The sequence below is a fragment of the Channa argus genome, chromosome 4 (assembly GCF_033026475.1).
Source record: "Channa argus isolate prfri chromosome 4, Channa argus male v1.0, whole genome shotgun sequence".
Taxonomy (NCBI): Eukaryota; Metazoa; Chordata; class Actinopteri; order Anabantiformes; family Channidae; genus Channa; species Channa argus.
Genome location: NC_090200.1, coordinates 2,947,982 through 2,967,044, shown reverse-complemented (window position 1 = coordinate 2,967,044; position 19,063 = coordinate 2,947,982). Strand labels below are relative to the sequence as shown.

The following is a 19,063-nucleotide window of genomic DNA, read 5'->3' as shown; positions in this document are numbered from 1 at the left end:
TAGGTTCTATTATGAAGAAAATATGGGTTGATGAGATTTGGAAATCATTGCTTTCTGTTTTTCTTGGGGGGGGGGTTTACACATTGTCCCGACTTTATTTGATTTATTTGGGGTTGTAAAATAGAAACAAACAAAAGGAGAAAATGACCGAGTGTCATAACCCATTAAATCAAAACTCAGCATTAACGTCCTGAAAGAAACAACTCATGTTTATTAGCCCCATGCTCCCAATTGACAATAGTGTATTCATTGTCTCTATAATAAAGAAATAACAACAACAACAATAATAATATTTGAAGTGTCCTCAAAGTGTTTATTCTTCTGCTTCCTGAGAGATGAGGTTTTGCAAGTTAAACTGCTGTTGATAAAACAAACTCCATCTCCACCAACTACAGTAGCAGAACTCAGTTACGCATTAATGCATCAGGAGCCGAATTTTTTATTTTTTTATCATACAAATAATATTATAAAAATTATTATTTTATATTGATGAATTATTATAACAATAATACAATAGTATATTTTTTTAATTACGAGCCTTAGAATACGTTTATTTTTGTGAAATTGTAATTAATATGTCATTTACCCGCTCTTGCGGGCTGTGTGAAAACCACGCGATTATCTCGCGAGATCTAGCGGACCAGATCCCACGGGATTGTGGGTGGAAATCTGACTCCTCTCTCATCGTTCTAGTTGTTTTGCAGTAAATATTATGACAAATGTCACGGGTTGTCACTTTTGTATGAGTTAACGCTTTGATATAAATATTCACCGCAGTGGTCAGGAGGACTGAGACATGGAGGCCGGCGAAGGTAAAAGACGACTTTATGGACCCAAATTCACCGGAGCAGCTCATGCTAACGCTAAGCTAGCTAGCATTAGCCGCTAACGTAAATAAAGCTGCACCTGCAGTGTTGATGTGACAGGGATTAAATATGTGCTTGTGTGTTAAGAACACGTCGGCCACGTAAAAGAAACGAGCAATATTGCAAATAAAAGTGAGCTGTGTTGAAGCTGCACCGGGAGGGTTCAACACATGAAAGATAATTTATGTAGTTTTCCTTCCATATGGCTCAATATGTCAGTCCGCGCTCCAGCTCCACTAAAGCTTGAATGATTCCTCTCATGCAGCCGTCGGAATCACGTTTGAGAGCTGTGCGTTGGGTAAAACAAGTCAAGAGAGATGCAACTTCCAGGCCGATTAAACGATTCGTTACAGCTGCTTTAATGTCGCTACAATGCCCCTATAAAGTATTTGAAAACGCTTCCAGCGTTTGGCGTCAGCGATCAGTGTTGGCAGAATTTTCTGCGGGCATTTTTCTTTCACTTGCGGTCTTTGTACATTATTTTGCTTTTAGACATCACATTGTCTGTTATCTTGTTATTTTTTCTTTATCGGTGTCACAAAAGTCAGCAAATTGACCATAATTTAGCTTTGTGGAAAATAAAAGTCTATATATATACACTGTAGATTTATACATACTTTTCACATAAATATGCAGGCACATAGTTCATCCCCACTACACATAGTTTTTCTAATTTATTGTCCCTTGAGAGAACAGCCATGTTGTTTTTTTTATGTGTAATATAAACTTTAAATCACCTGGAACATATTGAATGGTCCAGGGGACTTAAAGTTTATATGTTGAATGTTGGTTTTGTCCTTCATGGCATCATTTAACTGCACTAATTAAAGCAGCTTATACTGAAGTTCAGAAGTCATGCCGCTGCACAGTCTGATGATCCGATCCTTTGACAGGTGTCAGCAGTGCCACACCCACCGAGGAGATGAATGGAGCTGGGAACTTGATGGATTTCCTTGATGAGCCGTTTCCTGACGTGGGCACTTATGAAGATTTCCACACCATCGACTGGCTGAGGGAGAAATCCAGAGACACGGATCGCCACCGCAAGGTTACGCATACAGAAAAACTATTTATTTATTGGTGATTCTTATTTGGCAGGTTTTTCAAATATTATACCGTGTTGTTGCTGCAAACCTTGTCACTTCCTTTCTGTGCTCTGTCTGTACATAATTGTATATCAGCTGATAAAGTCTTGTGGCTAATACTCAGTGCAGTATGCAAATAAATAACATGTATTTGTCTCTGTTGTGACTCTCCCAGATCACCAGTAAGAGTAAAGAGTCAATGTGGGAGCTGATCAAGAGCCTGCTGGACGCTTGGTCAGGATGGGTGGTAATGCTGCTCATCGGACTCCTCTCAGGTCAGTTAGGGAACGTGCACAATTCACTCACACCTGCTATGTCCGTCAACATACTGTCATACTGGTAAAGTCAGTATGTCAGTACGACAGACAGTGCTCCCCGCTGTGGGAACACTGTCTGTCAGGGGTTTTATCGACAACCTCCACTACACACTCAGTGCTTTGGGACAACAATTCTAACAAATGACAGTTGGTTGAGCATGTCCCTGAAATCAGCTCCTTCTGACACACATTGTTTTTTGCAGGTACGCTGGCCGGAGTGATCGACCTGGCTGTGGACTGGATGACGGACCTGAAGGAAGGCGTGTGCCTATCGGCCTTCTGGTACAGCCACGAGCAGTGCTGCTGGACATCCAACGAGACGACATTCGACGATCGAGACAAGTGTCCGCAGTGGCAAAAGTGGGCCGAGCTGATGACCGGCAACGCTGAGGTCAGACCTGGCTGCAGAGATATTTGCTTGTATAACTAACATATCAGACAGCAGAGGGGATTGGTTTCGACTTTCATGGTGTTTAAGTTGGCATTTTGTATTTGTAATAAATTCACAAAAGCATTTTCAATAAAATATACTTAAAGCACCAAAAGTACTATTATATATTACAATGCAAACGTTCGTTTTGACGTTCTGTATGTTAGATTGCCTAATTATGATCAATAGCCTGTAAAAGCATTCATGTATTCCTACATATACATATACACACACACAAAATCTCAGCAGAGCAAGACCTTTATTTCTAGAGATTGTAGTGAATGAATGAATGAATGAGAGCAGAAATGAATAATTTACCTTCCTACCTTAGTAAGACAATGTTTTTGTTCCTGTATTACTCCGTGTGACTTTCAGGGAGCGGGAGCGTATGTGTTGAATTATTTCCTGTACATCCTGTGGGCTCTTCTGTTTTCCTTCCTGGCCGTGTCACTGGTGCGAGTCTTCGCTCCATACGCCTGCGGTTCTGGAATCCCAGAGGTAAGATAGAATCTGATGAACACATCAGTCTAGGCAGGTCTACTACTAAGGCCTGGAAGCAAAATACTAAGATAACACTGGTTCTGCTCTGTGTTTACTTATTGTCAGCCAGTGCGACAAAATGACCAAAAGCACTTCCCCCTTAATCTGTGCTTTTTTTTAAGTAGGTACTTGATTTTTCCCACATTCACTAACTGCTTTTTGGCTCTGTGTAGATAAAGACCATCCTCAGCGGCTTCATCATCAGGGGCTACCTGGGGAAATGGACCCTGCTGATCAAGACGGTCACACTGGTCCTGGTTGTGTCTTCGGGTCTCAGCTTGGGGAAGGAGGGTCCGCTGGTCCACGTGGCCTGCTGCTGCGCAAACCTTTTCTGCAGCCTCTTCTCCAAGTACAGCAAGAACGAGGGCAAGCGACGAGAGGTGTGAAAAATGAGTTCAAGTGTTTGTGTGCATCTTTACTCCGTACAGACGCTTGCTTCTTGTTTCATGCAATGACCGACAGCCGCAAAGGTTAATTTCTTTGGCAGATTTTTGATTCAGAGACAATGTTCAGGTTTCAAATTGGCTGATTCTTTGGCTGCCCACGACCTAATGCCACACGGGGAATATGGGTGAAAATTTCCACTGTTTTCTCATAATATTCTTCAGAATAAGATACATTTTTGTGCCCTGCAGGTGTTGTCAGCTGCAGCAGCTGCTGGCGTGTCGGTGGCCTTTGGAGCACCCATCGGAGGAGTTCTGTTCAGTCTGGAAGAGGTTAGTTGGAGGCACTATGTGTAAGATTTGGTGACGTCCAGTGGTGACAGTGGTGCAGATCACAACCATTCAAATCAAATGGTTGGCAACCTTCCATAATGAAACCCAGTCTTTTCTCCAAAAAAATAAATAAATAATAAAAAAAAAAATTATCCAAAATAAAAAAATAATTAAAGAAATAAAAATCTGACTTTGCTTTTGATTTTACCTAAATCATATTTTAAACAATACAACAAATTAAAATGACCTGTACAGATTTGTTGGAAAAGATCATAAATAATTGATTTACAGGGTTTTCAGGGTTAAATGATTCTGTGGTATCAAAAGCAAAATCGGATTTCTATTTATTTAGTTTTTTGTTTTATTTCTTTTGTTGGTTTCAAGTCATTTAATAGACCATTGTAGGTTTTTGGTTTTAATTACGGGTACGAACAATGTCTCTCTTCATATCCTACTTTTAAGATGAGTTGTATTTTTCCGTTACTTAAAAACCACCTGATGATCCCCTATCCTTTGTCTCACCTTCAGGTCAGTTATTATTTCCCTCTGAAAACTCTGTGGCGTTCGTTCTTCGCCGCCCTCGTTGCTGCCTTTACGCTGCGGTCCATCAACCCGTTTGGCAACAGCCGCCTGGTGCTGTTCTATGTGGAGTACCATACCCCCTGGTACATGGCCGAACTGGTTCCCTTCATCTTGCTGGGAGTGTTCGGTGGCCTCTGGGGAACCCTCTTCATCCGGGCCAACATCGCCTGGTGTCGACGGAGGAAGACCACCCAGCTGGGAAAGTACCCCGTCCTGGAGGTCATCGCTGTGACCGGTATCACGGCCGTGCTGGCGTACCCCAACCCGTATACGCGGCGCAGCACCAGCGAGCTCATCTCTGAGCTCTTCAACGACTGCGGTGCGCTGGAGTCGTCCCAGCTCTGTGATTACATTAATAACCCCAACATGAGTCGGCCGGTGGACGACATCCCAGACCGGCCGGCCGGCCCAGGGGTCTACAGCGCCCTGTGGCAGCTTGCTCTAGCACTTGTCTTCAAGATCGTCATCACCATTTTCACATTTGGCATGAAGGTCAGTATGAGAACGATGATGAGAATTAGAAGTCGTTTGTCAGGAAAGTCTTGTTTTTCTCTTTCTTGCCACATAAGGAAACAGACATGCGTCACATTATGTTGCACATACTCGTATGTCACTGTCTCAGCCAGCCACGGGGCAAAATTTCAGGTTTGATATTTTGATTATTCGGTTTCCTCTTCAGATCCCGTCGGGTCTCTTCATTCCCAGCATGGCGGTCGGAGCCATTGCCGGGCGAATCGTCGGGATTGCTGTGGAGCAGATGGCGTACCACCACCACGACTGGATCATTTTTAAGAACTGGTGCCGGCCCGGCGCAGACTGCGTCACGCCTGGACTCTACGCCATGGTGGGAGCCGCCGCCTGTCTGGGTGAGTAAAAAGTCAGTTTCATGTTATATCAGAGGGCATTGTTGCAAGAAGGTACCAATATTTTTTTGTACTTTAGCATCAAAATACTTTGTCTTGTTAAGAATGAAGGAATCGTATTCATTGTCAGTTAACTAAATAAAAAAGGTAGAAGGATGACATCACCTTTCCTGTAATGAAGCAGTTGTGCGTCCTCCTCTAAAGGTGGGGTGACCAGGATGACAGTGTCCCTGGTGGTCATAATGTTCGAGCTCACTGGCGGGTTGGAGTATATCGTCCCCTTGATGGCCGCCGCCGTCACCAGCAAGTGGGTGGCAGACGCCTTTGGGAAAGAGAGCATCTACGAGTCGCACATCCAGCTCAACGGCTACCCCTACCTGAATGTCAGGGACGAGTTCACCCACCGCACACTGGCCACCGACGTGATGCGGCCCCGCAGGAACGACCCCCCTCTCGCTGTCCTTACCCAGGACACCACCACAGTGGAGGACGTGGAGACGTTGATCAAAGACACGGATTATAACGGCTTCCCGGTGGTTGTTTCCCGAGAGTCCGAGCGGCTCATTGGCTTCGTTCAGCGCCGGGATCTCACACTCGCCATCAGTAAGTTATTTAAACAAGTTCAGTCTTGTTTTCATCTGGCGGCCAGCGCTGGGTATTAAGAACCGACATCACATCTCCGAGAACCGTTGATTTGATAAGACACATGCATTTTGCACACTTCAGTTCCTAACATTTCACTTCCAATGACGCCTCAAACAGCAAATCTCAGTAGACAATTTATTTGGTAAAAACACAGTGAGCCTCCAGCCATAAGATGTTTTTACTGTGTCTGTCCAAAGAAAACGCGCGTCAGAAGCAGGATGGCGTGGTGAGCAGCTCCGTGGTCTACTTCACCGAAGACGCTCCGCAGCTGCCAGCCAGCAACCCGCAGCCGCTGAAGCTGCGACGCATCCTCAACCTCAGCCCCTTCACTGTCACCGACCACACGCCCATGGAGACCGTGGTGGACATCTTCCGCAAGCTCGGCCTCCGCCAGTGTCTGGTCACCAGGAGTGGGTAAGAGGAGATGGAGAGTGAGATGAATTAACTTTTTTGGTGGGGGTATTTACAGGAAAGACTTACAGTGACCCACATTACTGTCTTGTTTGTTCAGGCGTCTCCTGGGCATCATCACCAAGAAGGACGTCCTGCGACACATGGCTCAAATGATGAACCAGGATCCTGATTCCATCATGTTCAATTAGAGCCTCCATCAACACTGTAAATAGGTGAAACTGCTGTGATGCTACTGTGCTGCAACCTGTGAAAAATCCCCCCCAGCTACTGACCACGACAGCGCTGCTCCATTTGTTTCCACACGGCTTCTACTTCGAACTGTTACTGTTTTAACCCCTCTGAGCATCACGTGTTTGCAGACTGAGACGAAAAGTCAAGTTGCCAACAACGCTGAGCGTGACGCACTTGTTCAGTGTTCAGGTGAGCTGCTGCAGCTGCCACCAGCTGTCGGTTCTTCACGTTCAGCAGCAGCAGCAGCAGCAGCAGCAGCAGCTCTGACCGCACAGTTTAGTGCTGCTTGTTCAAATCAAATGAAGACACAGAGAGAGACTGAAGGCAGCATATGCTTGCTGTGAAGTGTCTGTTAGTGGAGATGCAGAGCACATTCACATGGTTACTGCAAAGGTATTTGTATAAATTAATGTAAGAATCATTCTCTACTAGGATTTTACAACAATTCCTTTAATGTCAAGGGAAGTCTGAGAGAAATGCTATGACTGGAAGTGAATTCACATATGGAGAATATCGTTCTAATATGATCATGTTCAATAACTCAGGCGGTTTAAATCTGTCATCTTCTGCCTGTAAATTCAGCTTTGCTGGCCTCCACCTTAATTTAAGGAGTGTTAAAAGTAAACAAGCCGCTCGTCTTCTGCTGGTTCCTGTCTATCGAACAGCAGCTATTGATGATTTCAGGCAGTGCATTTTGTCATCAGTGAGGTGTCAGAAAATATGTTCATCACAAATGAACTGGACCAGTAGTTCAAAATCTAAATATACAGTTACTGAAGTTATTGTTATATAATTCAGAAATGCACACCACCAAGTTTGATAGTGATACATTTACTTTCATTTCAGCATTTGTTCTCTTTTGTATCCTCTGTTTTCTTTGCACAGCTGTTTGCACAAAATGTGACCAGAGTTCAGCTTAACGGTTCAGACATGAATATAAAAGCTTTCAACACAGAGTTCACAGATACAAACGTCAAGCATCCGGTTGTGAATTGTATAATGATCTGTAACAGTGCTGCCATCATCCACTACAGTACACTTGAAGATGATCGATGTTTGCTTTAGAAAGATACGTTTGTTTCTTCCATTTTTGAAACATCGAACTAAATCTCTACTTCTCCTGATAGGAAAAACTAAAAAAAGTGCTCAGTTGTCTAAAGAGGTTTTTTGGTTTTTTGAGGGGCATAAAATGTAAAAAAAAAAAAAAGGGACCAGATTAAAGTCCAACACTGTCAATCCTGTTGTTATTGTATAAGCTGTTTGTCCCTGAGACTATTTAACATTGGAGGATTTCAGGCTACTGCACTTTGTGTTTAGGTTGTTTTTTTATTTGGTGTTTCTGCCATATTTATACTAATACTGTATCAATGTGGATTTTAATGTTTTAATGGTACCATTTGACATGTTTCTGTTTCTTTGACCTGAAGACACAAACCAACACTCACTGTGTGTCACTGTTTAAAACACTAAGTGTTTTCACTGTAATATCTGGAGATGCTCTTTCAGTACTCTTGTTTGAGAGCAGCCTTAAAATGTGACTCCAGTCCGTCGGCGGAGCTTTGTCTCATTCTCATTTATAACTGTCGCTTCCTTAAAAAGAGAAGGCTGCTGATGGACGTTTACCAAGTAGGAAAAAAGACAAAAGCAGCTCTTGGTTCGCAACTGCTTGTCAAGTATTTCATCCCATTGTTCAGTGTCTGTTTTGTGATATTTGCTGTAGTGAAAAGCCTCAGTCACAGCTCGCTACTGTTCACGTCATTCAACTGGAAACTTTAAAGAGAATTTAGCATAAAAGCTGTTGAAAATACACACTAAGCTGTTAGGGCAAGTGATCAACTTTTTATTTTTAATGCCAAGAGAATGTATTGCTATATATATATATATAGAGAGAGAGAGACAGAAGATTTATTGTGTTTTTGGTTTTTTTTATTAATTTTTATTTGAAACACACAATTTCTTTTTTTACCAAGTATTTATCAGAAGCATTACTGGTACTGGAAAAAGATAATTGCACTTTTTTGTTCTTTGGGATTTGCAAATGACTGGAGAAAACATTCAAATGGTGAATAAAGACAGCTGAGTTCACTTCAAGTTGATGTGTTTTAATTTAGCAAACACCGTAGAAAAGTAGAAAAGCAGATTTCTATTGATCGTCTCACAGCATTTCTACATCACATTAAAGTAATTAATCAAAGTTTACTTTTATGTTTAAAAGTAGTTTTTTTTGTTTTAAATTGATTGGGAAACATCAAAGTGCACTTAAAGTCAACAATCCATTGACATAATCAGTTTGTCTCCTGCTAAAGACATACATGTTTAAAAATATGTTACAAATATACGTAGGTTTTTCCTAAAACGCTGTAGGATTTTATGATTTGTGTTTTAATGGTGCTTCCACAACTAAGTAAGATAAACTAAAAAAATTATGTAGAGCAAATAATTCCCGCTAAAGCTCAATTTAAACACCCGAAAACATGTATGTGGCCCATCTTGTTTTTCATAATGTTAAAAATGTTTGCGTGTGAAACTAGTTTTAATTCTAAAGAAACAGGGGGCGGTGCCGTTACTCACTCGCGACGACAGGTGTCGCCGTTCTGCGGCATCCATCGCTGCAGACTCTACGGCGTCTGCCGCGGGACAAACTTCGCGTCACTCTGCCATTTTTACGCTTTTTTTTTTTTTTTTTTTTTTTGTCGGCTTTACTGAACAAACGAGTTGTTATTTATCGGCTGTAGATATTCGCCACTGAAATGTCTCGAGGGCTTAAAGCCAAAGCGGCTTAAAGTAGCAGGAGCGCGTGAAGGATTGCGGGGCTGCGATAGTTTGTGGCCGGAGGCAGCGTCGCCACTTCGGACTTTTTTTTTTTTCTGGGAACGATTCAGTCCATCCGGTGAGTGAATGTCCAACCGGTCACTGGATCATTAGCCCGTGAATTAACCCGCTACAAACAGGTCAGATGCCTTAACACTAGCGGCGCCTCTGCGCGGCCGTTGTTAACTTAGCGGGCTCACTTAGCTTGACCAGCTAACACTAGTTTGACTGGGTTTGGAGAAAGGCTGGCTAGCAGCGAGCTAGCGAGAGAAGCTAACAGCTACATGAACTGTTTTGATTTTTAACGCTCACCTTTATTAACGCGGTTAAGTCCCTCATTGGCCCGGTAGCTTCGCTTAAAGTAGCAGCGCTACCTCTGTTTGTGAGCTACACGTTAGTGTGCTAAGTTCCAGGTACATTTATAGCAGTAGTACAACAGTTAATTCTCATTTTAAGTGTGCTAACTTATCGATTGTCGCCTTTTTTTTTTGCGGTTCCATTTCGTTACAGCAAAGCATGACTGTCCACCGCAGCCCTCCGCCGCAGGATATCATGGTGCTCATTTCCCCCCCGTTAGCTGCCTCTTAAAGACAATAACCGCTGCAGAAACGGGGCCACGTCGCGCACCACGTCCTGTCAACGGTTAAGGGCTTGGTGGGCTAAGCGTGACGAGAAACCGCGGCTCCCTGAGCCTTTCACTCCCTGTCTGACGCGGCTGCACCAGCCATGGAGGGGAAGCTGGTGAGCGTGGACTATTTGCTGGAGCAGGTGATGCAGAAGGACCTGGGGAAGAGGCTCCAGGTGGGACAGGAGGTCATAGACCTCATGCTGGATGAGGAGAAGTGCCCAGAGCTGGAGCAGGACCAAAGCGCGCTGGATAGGATGGTGGACACGGTGGCCAGCTCCTGGGTCAACGCCAGCAACTTCAAGGTGAGGACAGCTGATAGTTGATGAGAGAATGGAAGCTAAGCTGTAGCGGAGGATTGGAAGGTTGAATCATTTGGCTGGCAGACACGGAAAACCACTCCACCTCTGTCGCCATCATTTTAAAAATAAATGTGGAGACCCCTATGAAGACCCTGCACTGTCAGCTGTTGTGTTACAGCTGCTCGTACACAATGAGAGCACATGAGACTAGATGTTTTTTAGCTGGTTTTTTGTGCAGCGTGTCTCCTCTTGGTTCAGTCCAGAACATGTCCATAAAACTGCAACTGCGTGATAATAGAAACTGTGTAATTTTATTGCTAATTAAAAATGCACAGCAAGGGAAGTTAATGTGCCAAAAAGTGAAATTCATCTTTCCTCATATCCTCTGTGTGTGTGTGTGTGTGTGTGTGTGTGTGTGTGCGCACGATGGGAGGGCTGCAGCTGCTGTCAGGCCAGCAGTCAACATGAGGGTGTTCCCTGCAGGTACTTAGACTGTTAAAGCACTTGGAAGCAAATCCTGCAGGTCTCGGAGACAAACTGTCCTCAGGGAGCACTTCAGTCTCGCCGAGGTTGTTTTGGCTAAACAGATAACGTACAGTACATCTACTGTATATTGCAGGCTCCTGTCACTCTTGTTTCCATGGTGTATTATTTGCATGCTGCCCATGTGCAGTATCCTGCCATTTATGTGGTTAGAAGCCTGTTGCTCAGGACATGGACATCACAGCACAGCAGCATAGAGCTGTTGCAGTTTAGCATTTAGGAGCCATCTTGCTTTCATCAAGCTTCATTGCAAAAACACAGCTTGCACAGAAGATGCGTAGTGCAGGGGTCTTTAATTTAGATACTTTTTATACTGTACACATTTTACCTTTAGATTTTTAGAAAACTGTCCGTCCTCTCCCTAGAATATGTGGGATGCAGTTTCTGATATTCATGATAATCTGGTGTCTGACCTGTTTTGAGGGTTACTTACTTTTTTGTTTTATTGGTGTCAAAGGTAAAAAGTTGTTTATGAAGTTTCCATAATCAATAAAACACCTAAGACCTTTCAATCTCAGTATCTATTTGGGAATTGTGTTGAGTTAAGATGTGAAGCCTGCCTGGAAAAGAAGTAGCACAAAAACTCCAAACTTGGTGTGACAGATCACTTTTTACACTACACAAAGAGAAGCAAAGGAGAGTAAGTGGAGCTGACTGCATCATGAACTTCACACTGACATATCAGCTGTAGACACAGCTTCCTGTGCTGCCCTGGAAACGCAGCCTCCTCTGGTCTCTGTGATATGTGCTGGGCTGTAATGGGGACGAGGCTCCCAGGCGAATGTGTTGGTGGCGGTGAGCTTAATTTACCAGGGCCATTAGCCCAGTTTTTCCTCCCTCTGTGACACAGCCAGCAGTGTGAAGGAACGATCTTTACAGAATTTCACAGTTTCACTGTGGAAATCACGTCCATGCCTGCCTGTGCTGGGATTTGTGTTTGCTTGGTGGTAGTAAAAGCCTTCAGATGTGTGTAGGTGAAGGATGGAGCAGAGCTGCCTCGCATGCTTTTAGGCTAATGGCTCTTGTTAATTGATTGGAGAGCTGGGCCTGTCTCATGGATTAAAAGGCTGATGGTAAAAGTCAATATTTATATGTGAGGCAGTCGGCTGAACTGTCTGAACCTTGTGTAGCCATCTTGGATGATGGTGTTCAAAAAGAGAAATGAGAACCTAATCTTCAATTTGTATTAATGTGTTCATCCTAGTTTGTCTCAGTTGTTTTTTCTTGTGGCTTCTTTACTAATTCTCTTCGGACTGTGATGAATTGACGAAATTAGTTTATAAACCAGTTTCTTCCGAGAAGCAGTAGCATCACTAAATGTAACACGCTTATTATTACCTGTGGTGCAACAGCACGAGCAGCTAAATAAACAGATTTTAACTTAATCAGTCATTTTTTATATTAACATGCTGGAAGTACATGAATAGATATTATAAAGTAATTTGAATCTGGAAGTTAAAAGTAATATCCAAAAGCTAAAAATAATACATAATATTCCACACAGGTTTTCAGCAGTACTCACATGGCTGTAAAATCAAGTATGAATCGCTAAGTACAAATACAATGGAGATACTCATTGACAGTATTACACTCAGCAGCCCAGCGTGTAATTCCTCCCCTCAGCCAGCAGATGGCAGCACAGGAAGTTCGCCTTTGTTCCGTTTCTCGACATGCGTCTCTCTCGTATTTGAAGAGAGGTTCCAAAAATTGCACCAGATCCCGAACTTGGAGCTCAGGTGGTGCGTATGTGTCGATATGGTGTCAGCAGGGGAACTCTCACGTTTCGTTCATTGAGCTGCCCAAACCACCCCATGACAAGGAAAGTTGTCGTCCTCGTGCCTGGAAGCCACTTATGAAATGTGTGTACTGCCCTCACTCATGGTTGTGTTTGACGTCGGTGTTTCAGCTCTCAGATGGAAAGAGCTCAGCGTTGTGTTTTGGGTTTGATCCAAAAAAACACGTTTATTTGAATTATTTTGTGGCTTTTGAAGGGAAAAGTGTCCGTTTGGGCACATTACCCACAATGCTTTGCAGCCCATATTCAAATCCATGACATTTCTGCTGTTCTGTTGCTGTAATGGTTCTGAATCTCCTCTGTCCTGCACTTTGAGGGATTCCGACCCCTTTGTATCTGCATTTTAATGAGGTTTGTCAAATGTTTGCGTCTTAGGTGGTCCTGCTGGGGATGGACATCCTGTCCGCTCTCGTCAACAGACTGCAGGAGAGATTTAGGACGCAGGTTGGCACTGGTGAGCTGCTGCCCATTGTTTCTTTTTCTCTCAAGTAATGGAGATTAATGCATTGTAGCAATTTCAATGAGGACAGTTTCAATTACTGTTGGCTACATGTGTCAAATAGATATAATGACACAGAGCATTTAGCAGTTTTAATCGTTACACATTCGACCATATAAAGTAGAGGAATGTTGAACTGTGAAACTACATACCTGAATTTATATTTATTTATTATATATTTATTTATTTACTGTTTATTTTTAAGCTTGAAGTTATATTTAGAATAGGTAAAATTTCCTTACTTTTATTAACAAGTTTCCTCTCTGTCTGTGGGCTTAACTGTTCCCCTGGACATACAGCTTCACCACACTCTTGTCTTATTAATTGTCAGTATGTATCCTGAGATTATAATTTTACATTTTGTACATATTGTTCTCTAAGTTCATGCTGCACTCACTCAGTTAAGCTTTAAACCTTTTTTTATTTATTTTTTCTTGACATCTCTGGCCTGTCAGTGACTTGTCAGTTTAGTTTCTGTTTGTGTTCCACCCCATGCTCAGTTCTGCCGAGCCTGATAGATCGACTGGGAGATGCCAAGGACCAAGTTCGAGACCAGGACCAAGCACTTCTGCTAAAGATTATGGACCAGGCTGCGAACCCACAGGTGCACAACAGCACACGTATCCGTTCAGTCTTCGGTCGTACAAATGTTTAAGTTTCTCACAGTCTGATGTTTATGTACTTTTGCACAGACTGTGTCTGTGTCTTAACACATAGACATTTTTGAATAATAATGCAAAATTCTCAGTCTTCTTTGTGTGTTTGTGCCTTTTCAGTATGTGTGGGAGCGAATGATGGGAGGCTTTAAACACAAGAACAACAGGACCAGAGAAGGACTCTGCCTCTGCCTCATCTCAACCCTAAATGTGTAAGTGAACACAGCATCAGATAAATTCAGATGTAATCTCATTTTTCGAGTTCTGCCTTATGTGTGCTGTTAATAAAAGGCTTTTTAATGGAACTGTGTAGAAATGCCTTCTCACAGATGAATCCTGAGCAGTAGGGATATCAGTGGATTTCAAGTTAAAAACAGAAATAGTTCCCTCTTAAAATCCAAAGTAGCAGTAGAATGATGATAATTGGTATTTATTAATCAAAGAAAATCATCTAGTGTGTTTATATGTAATAGTAGTTTTGCACAGACTGTCCCTTGTAATGTGGAGTTGTAATCAACATCTTTGTGCTTTTACATTTTCAGGTTTGGATCTCAGAGTCTGACGCTTAGTAAAATCGTTCCTCACATCTGCAATCTGCTCGGAGATCCCACGAGTCAGGTAGTCAGTGGTCCGTTTCTTTTTGGAGCCCACTTTGTGCATGTTGAAACAGGAAAGCGACACAACTGTTGACATATAATTGGAGCAACACTATTGTCTGAATTGTCATTGTGTGCTGCAGCAGTAAGATGTTGTCGCACTGGTACTAAAACCAGCCATACATACACGGAACTATGTGGACAGCAGTGTAACAGCATTATTATTGGTCTTTGACTGCCCTCTGCTGGTTGGATGCAAACGTTACAGCTCTGCAGGGATTTTTCACAATAGAATATTAATTTTTAGACACCGGAGCCTTTGCATGTATCAAACCTGGGGCCTTGATGCTGTGGGGTCTCTGTAATCTCCAGCCCTCTCGTCTCCCTGCTCTGCTTCTGAGCTTGTTGTCCACTGATGGGCTGCAGCCGGCTATCATCACTGGAATCGGACTTCCTCCTAAAGGCAGGAAGCCGTGCCCAAGAATGTCCCTTCCTGAAACCAAACACGCACTCGTGCACTGAAGCACGTCATTCATTATTAAACCATCATCATCAAAATGAGGAGCAGGAACCACCTCGCTTTTTTTTTTTTTTTTTTTTTTAAATTCAATTTTTTGCACGTTTGAGGAAAGTAAAGACCAGTTGGAAACAGGCAAACGCAAGAGGCAAAAAACTGGTTCTCAAACATTTGGATGTTTACAGATTTATATTGTATTTTATTATGTACAGAGCTGCCTACACATGTCAGACCGCAAACTATAAATCACAGAGTAAAAATATTTATAATGGAGTTATGTTAAACCAGAAAAACACAGTTTCCATAACTTATCATATGAATGAATGAATAAGTTGAATAAGTTATTTAAAAGAAAATTGAAGTTTTTCCTATTTAAAATAAATGTGTGTGTTTGGGGTTTTTGGGTGTTATTCAGAACAGAACAAATACAGTAAAATGCCTGTATGAGCCAAACAGGGTTTCCTCTATTTTTGTTCATGTTGTGCATTGTAAGGTTAAGAAGTGTATGTATAAGTGTACTGATGATGTCATCATGACATCACATGGCTGCCTTTGAGGCTCACGGAGTTTCTTAACTCGTTCTGTGGGATTATTTCAGAAACCCTATCTGTGAAAGGACTTTTCTTATTCGCTCAGTGGGAATGGGGGACTCAATAAATGTTTAGAGTGGATCCGCACCGTCTTAATCGACGGCCCGCTCATGTGTTTGCTGTATTGTGCAGGTGCGTGACGGAGCCATGAACTGCCTCGTGGAGATCTACCGGCACGTTGGAGAACGAGTGAGAATGGACCTGGGAAAGAAAGGCCTGCCTCAGTCCCGGTTCGTGCCCTGCTCACCGTCACGGACTCATACCAAGCTGTTTTTACATTTATCCGACGTGTAGTTATGTGTTCAAATCAACTCAAGCTTTTTTCTTACTGGCTTTAAAAATAGAATGACTCCTTAAAACAGTGATTTTGTGCAGACTGAAGGTTTGCTGTGACATTAGTATCCAGCAGGCCCCCTGTCCACCTTCATCTGTGTATTTTTAGATGCAGACACGTAAAGCACTGAGATGTTACTTTGACCTAGTTAACTGCTCTCAGGAGAGACTGAAATGAGCCAATTTTCTGTTTGCAGGACCATTTATTTTCAGCTATGAAATGTGGCACTTTTCTTTCTATCACTAAAGCTGCTGCCGCTAATCCTCTGCTCTCCCTCTGTGCTCAGGCTCAATGTCATCTTCAGTAAGTTTGACGAAGTGCAGAGGTCAGGGAACATGGTCTTGTCACCAGTGTCAGGTAAGGGCATTCCAGTGCTTTATGTCCATAATTGTCCTGGTAGATCTGTATTTGTGTTGTGTTTGCCGCGAGCGGCCTGCAGACGTCAACACGTGACGCTGATAACACTCTTCTCAAGAGCTCCTCATTATTTGTTTGTCTGTAAACCCACCACACTACAGCATAAACAGAACTGTGAAGGGGAGTTAAATAAATCATCTTATCTTGATTAACTACTGCTATGCGGGATCATCATCCAGCTAAGCATCCAGGGACAGTTATATAGTGGCTCGTAAGTGAAATCAGCACATTTTGTATTGACCTGATGTCACTTTAATTAGGGTTCTGTTAGCTTTGCTGTGCTGTACTGAGCTGACTCAACACAGATGTACATGTTCCTTGGAGGAATAGTAAGGTAAAGAAAAAAGTGTTTTTTATTTCTTATAGATGTTAGTTACACTTCTGCATTCATGATGCCATTTGCTAAAACTTAATATTTATTTCTCACAGTTTTTAACATTTGGACTGTCCTCAGAGTTCCACATAGAGGCTGTGAATGTAAAAATGAAAGAATGTGAAATACTAAACGTTCCAGTCAGGCAGGCATGTGAGGGCTGGGAAGCCCTGGTGTTGGTCTCCAGTCCCTCCCAAGGGGTGTGTTTGCTGCAACCTGAGCCTCTTTCTTTGTGCTCTCAGGGTCAAGGCATAAAAAGTGACCCTTTACAACTGGGGCAGAAAGGTTCAAAGGGAGTGAATGTCGGCCTTTCAAGAAGTTTGATTTCTGCAGAGTCTATCGCAGCTGGGAGCATTAGGCTGTGTACATATCCTTTTGTGTTGTTCAGCACTAAAACCCCGACTGAGCAGCATCAGACGGGTCTTGTAGAGTCTTCTCAGGCTGCAGTTGTCATTACTACAAGATGGATTTGTCACAGAGAGAGCTAGCTTGTAAAAATAGTTTATTTAAGGTTCTGTTTCTGCATGTGGTGTTAAAGAAGGAATATTCAGCAGCCTCCCAACACGCCCTCAGAAGTCATTTCGTTGAGATGTGGACGTCAGCTCATCATCAACACGCAGAGCTGTGAATGTGACCTGAGTGGGAAGCATCACACTGAACAGGGAAACGGGAGAAACACCCAGAGAATCAGCCTGAAGGGAGTGAAGGAAAGAGAGACGCAAAACAAGACATGAAGAAGAGTGAAACCGAGAATCAGAGAGACACTGACAAAGTGAAAGACTGGGACTCTGTTCACCCCAGCAGTCGGAGGGCTTTTATTTTGTAGGAGCGGTGTCTGCTGTTGTCCCTACAGTCACAAGACTCGGTTGGGGGGGGAAGGGAGGAGCCAGGCAGCAGTGCATCAGCTCAGGGCCGTTGTCAGGACAGTTTTTCCTCCAGTAGGTTCACAGTGGAAGGCAAAGTCGAGCTGCTTCTCTGCAGGTAAAGTTCTCACATGCAAGCTGCTGTAAATATCTGCAAAATACGTCGTGAATATTTGGCTGTCTGTCTTATTCATGTTGGAGCTGGTGATTATCCAGGTCCGTCATAACTCTTGTTGAGTCCAGCGGGATCATAACTGGGAGCTGAATGCTCCGAGTAACTGAAGCTCAGTGAGCTGTGTAATCCCACTGTTGTGTGTGTGTGTGTGTGTGTGTGTGTGTGTGTAGCTTTCACGTGTGTGACACGGATAATTACGTCTGACGTGTTTCAGTAATTCAGGTTCTTAGAGTGTGAGGAGCACAGTGTGGGGTTTACTGCATGTATCAGTTATCAGGCACCGGGCTTTTCTTCATAATGTAGGAAATATGATCTAATTTATTATAAAAACGTATCCACATTAACCTGGTTGTTCTCCGGCTTTCAAAGTTTGACATAGTGGCCTATATGATTCTATTTTATGTTAGTTTGTATTTAATCGAATAATAATCCACAATATTTGTGATAGTAGACTATGAAAGACGTTTTAAGCTGGATACAGTGAATGAAACGTGACCATTTTTGTTTTTATAATTACTAAGTGATAAATTATTATATTCCCATACCCAATTTCCAGTAAGGTGTTTTGACCAATCGTTCAGCTCTGAGCGGCCACAGACCTCAAACCATGTAAAATTCTCCTGCTTTGGATTATTGTAGTAGTTTATGCTAGTAAATGAACTTGATCCATGGCAGTTTAGCAGGTTTTATTAGAAATGTACTAAGGTTAAATCACTTACTGTGTGTAGGTGAAGACTTCTGCTAAAAAAAAAACAAGGTCTTAAATGATTATCTGAGTTTTAGCTGATTAAGTGTTTTGGGATAGTCTGTAGTCCATTGATCATTTGATCCATTGATCACTGGACAATGGAACAATGGATCAAATGATCAATGGACCACAGTATTTGTTTCATTTCATAATGAAAACCTAACTCTCTTAGACGCTAATTGTTATTTTCTTATCATAAATACGATGATATTTAATCGAATTAGTTTTGGAAATTGTCGTCTCCTAAATAAAAAGTCAAATATACGACACAGTTCTGGTTTTGGGAACCAAATATGGGCAATTCTCCGTAGATGTAGCAACTGGTAATGTGGGAAACTGTGGTTAGTGTTACTGAGGTGTTAGTTAGCAAACTGTCGGTTAGTATATTTTTGTTAAACTAATATCCGATCCAGCAGACCCCCCCCCCAGGAGGTTGCGCAGGGAGGTGTTGAGTGACGGGGCTGGGTACTCGCTGCCAGCAGAACTTGGGTTGCACAGTTGGGAACCTGCTGAATAATTTACACTGTGCA

The 19,063-nt window shown here is 42.7% G+C and overlaps 2 protein-coding genes and 1 non-coding gene across 23 annotated transcripts in view; 2 read left to right on the top strand and 1 right to left on the bottom strand.

The window, feature by feature from the left end:
• The first annotated feature begins 641 nt into the window (after window positions 1-641).
• LOC137126289 (H(+)/Cl(-) exchange transporter 4) lies at window positions 642-8,802 on the top strand. The gene is made up of 12 exons (XM_067502906.1): window positions 642-812; window positions 1,760-1,914; window positions 2,127-2,226; window positions 2,472-2,659; window positions 3,074-3,196; window positions 3,412-3,618; window positions 3,874-3,954; window positions 4,483-5,028; window positions 5,216-5,402; window positions 5,604-6,002; window positions 6,242-6,458; window positions 6,556-8,802. Exons 1-12 carry the CDS (start codon window positions 797-799, stop codon window positions 6,644-6,646), a joined length of 2,310 nt encoding a protein of 769 aa, XP_067359007.1. The 5' UTR covers window positions 642-796; the 3' UTR covers window positions 6,647-8,802.
• A 566-nt stretch (window positions 8,803-9,368) lies between these two features.
• The window catches only part of LOC137126287 (CLIP-associating protein 1-B-like), a 37,249-nt gene continuing 27,554 nt past the window's right edge, over window positions 9,369-19,063 (top strand). For 8 of the 21 annotated variants that reach the window (XM_067502901.1, XM_067502885.1, XM_067502893.1 and 5 more), the window contains exons 1-8: window positions 9,370-9,579; window positions 10,011-10,430; window positions 13,141-13,219; window positions 13,765-13,868; window positions 14,041-14,132; window positions 14,463-14,538; window positions 15,756-15,853; window positions 16,244-16,314. In XM_067502901.1, the coding sequence (XP_067359002.1) occupies window positions 10,227-10,430; window positions 13,141-13,219; window positions 13,765-13,868; window positions 14,041-14,132; window positions 14,463-14,538; window positions 15,756-15,853; window positions 16,244-16,314 (724 nt within the window). In that variant the 5' untranslated portion in view covers window positions 9,370-9,579; window positions 10,011-10,226. Of the gene's footprint in view, window positions 10,431-13,140; window positions 13,220-13,764; window positions 13,869-14,040; window positions 14,133-14,462; window positions 14,539-15,755; window positions 15,854-16,243; window positions 16,315-17,159; window positions 17,729-19,063 lie in introns of those variants that run through there. The other 13 variants (XM_067502900.1, XM_067502903.1, XM_067502902.1 and 10 more) reach the window with 6 other exon arrangements.
• LOC137126391 (U4atac minor spliceosomal RNA) lies at window positions 12,667-12,795 on the bottom strand. The gene has a single exon (XR_010914312.1). It is a non-coding gene; the product is annotated as a U4atac minor spliceosomal RNA (small nuclear RNA).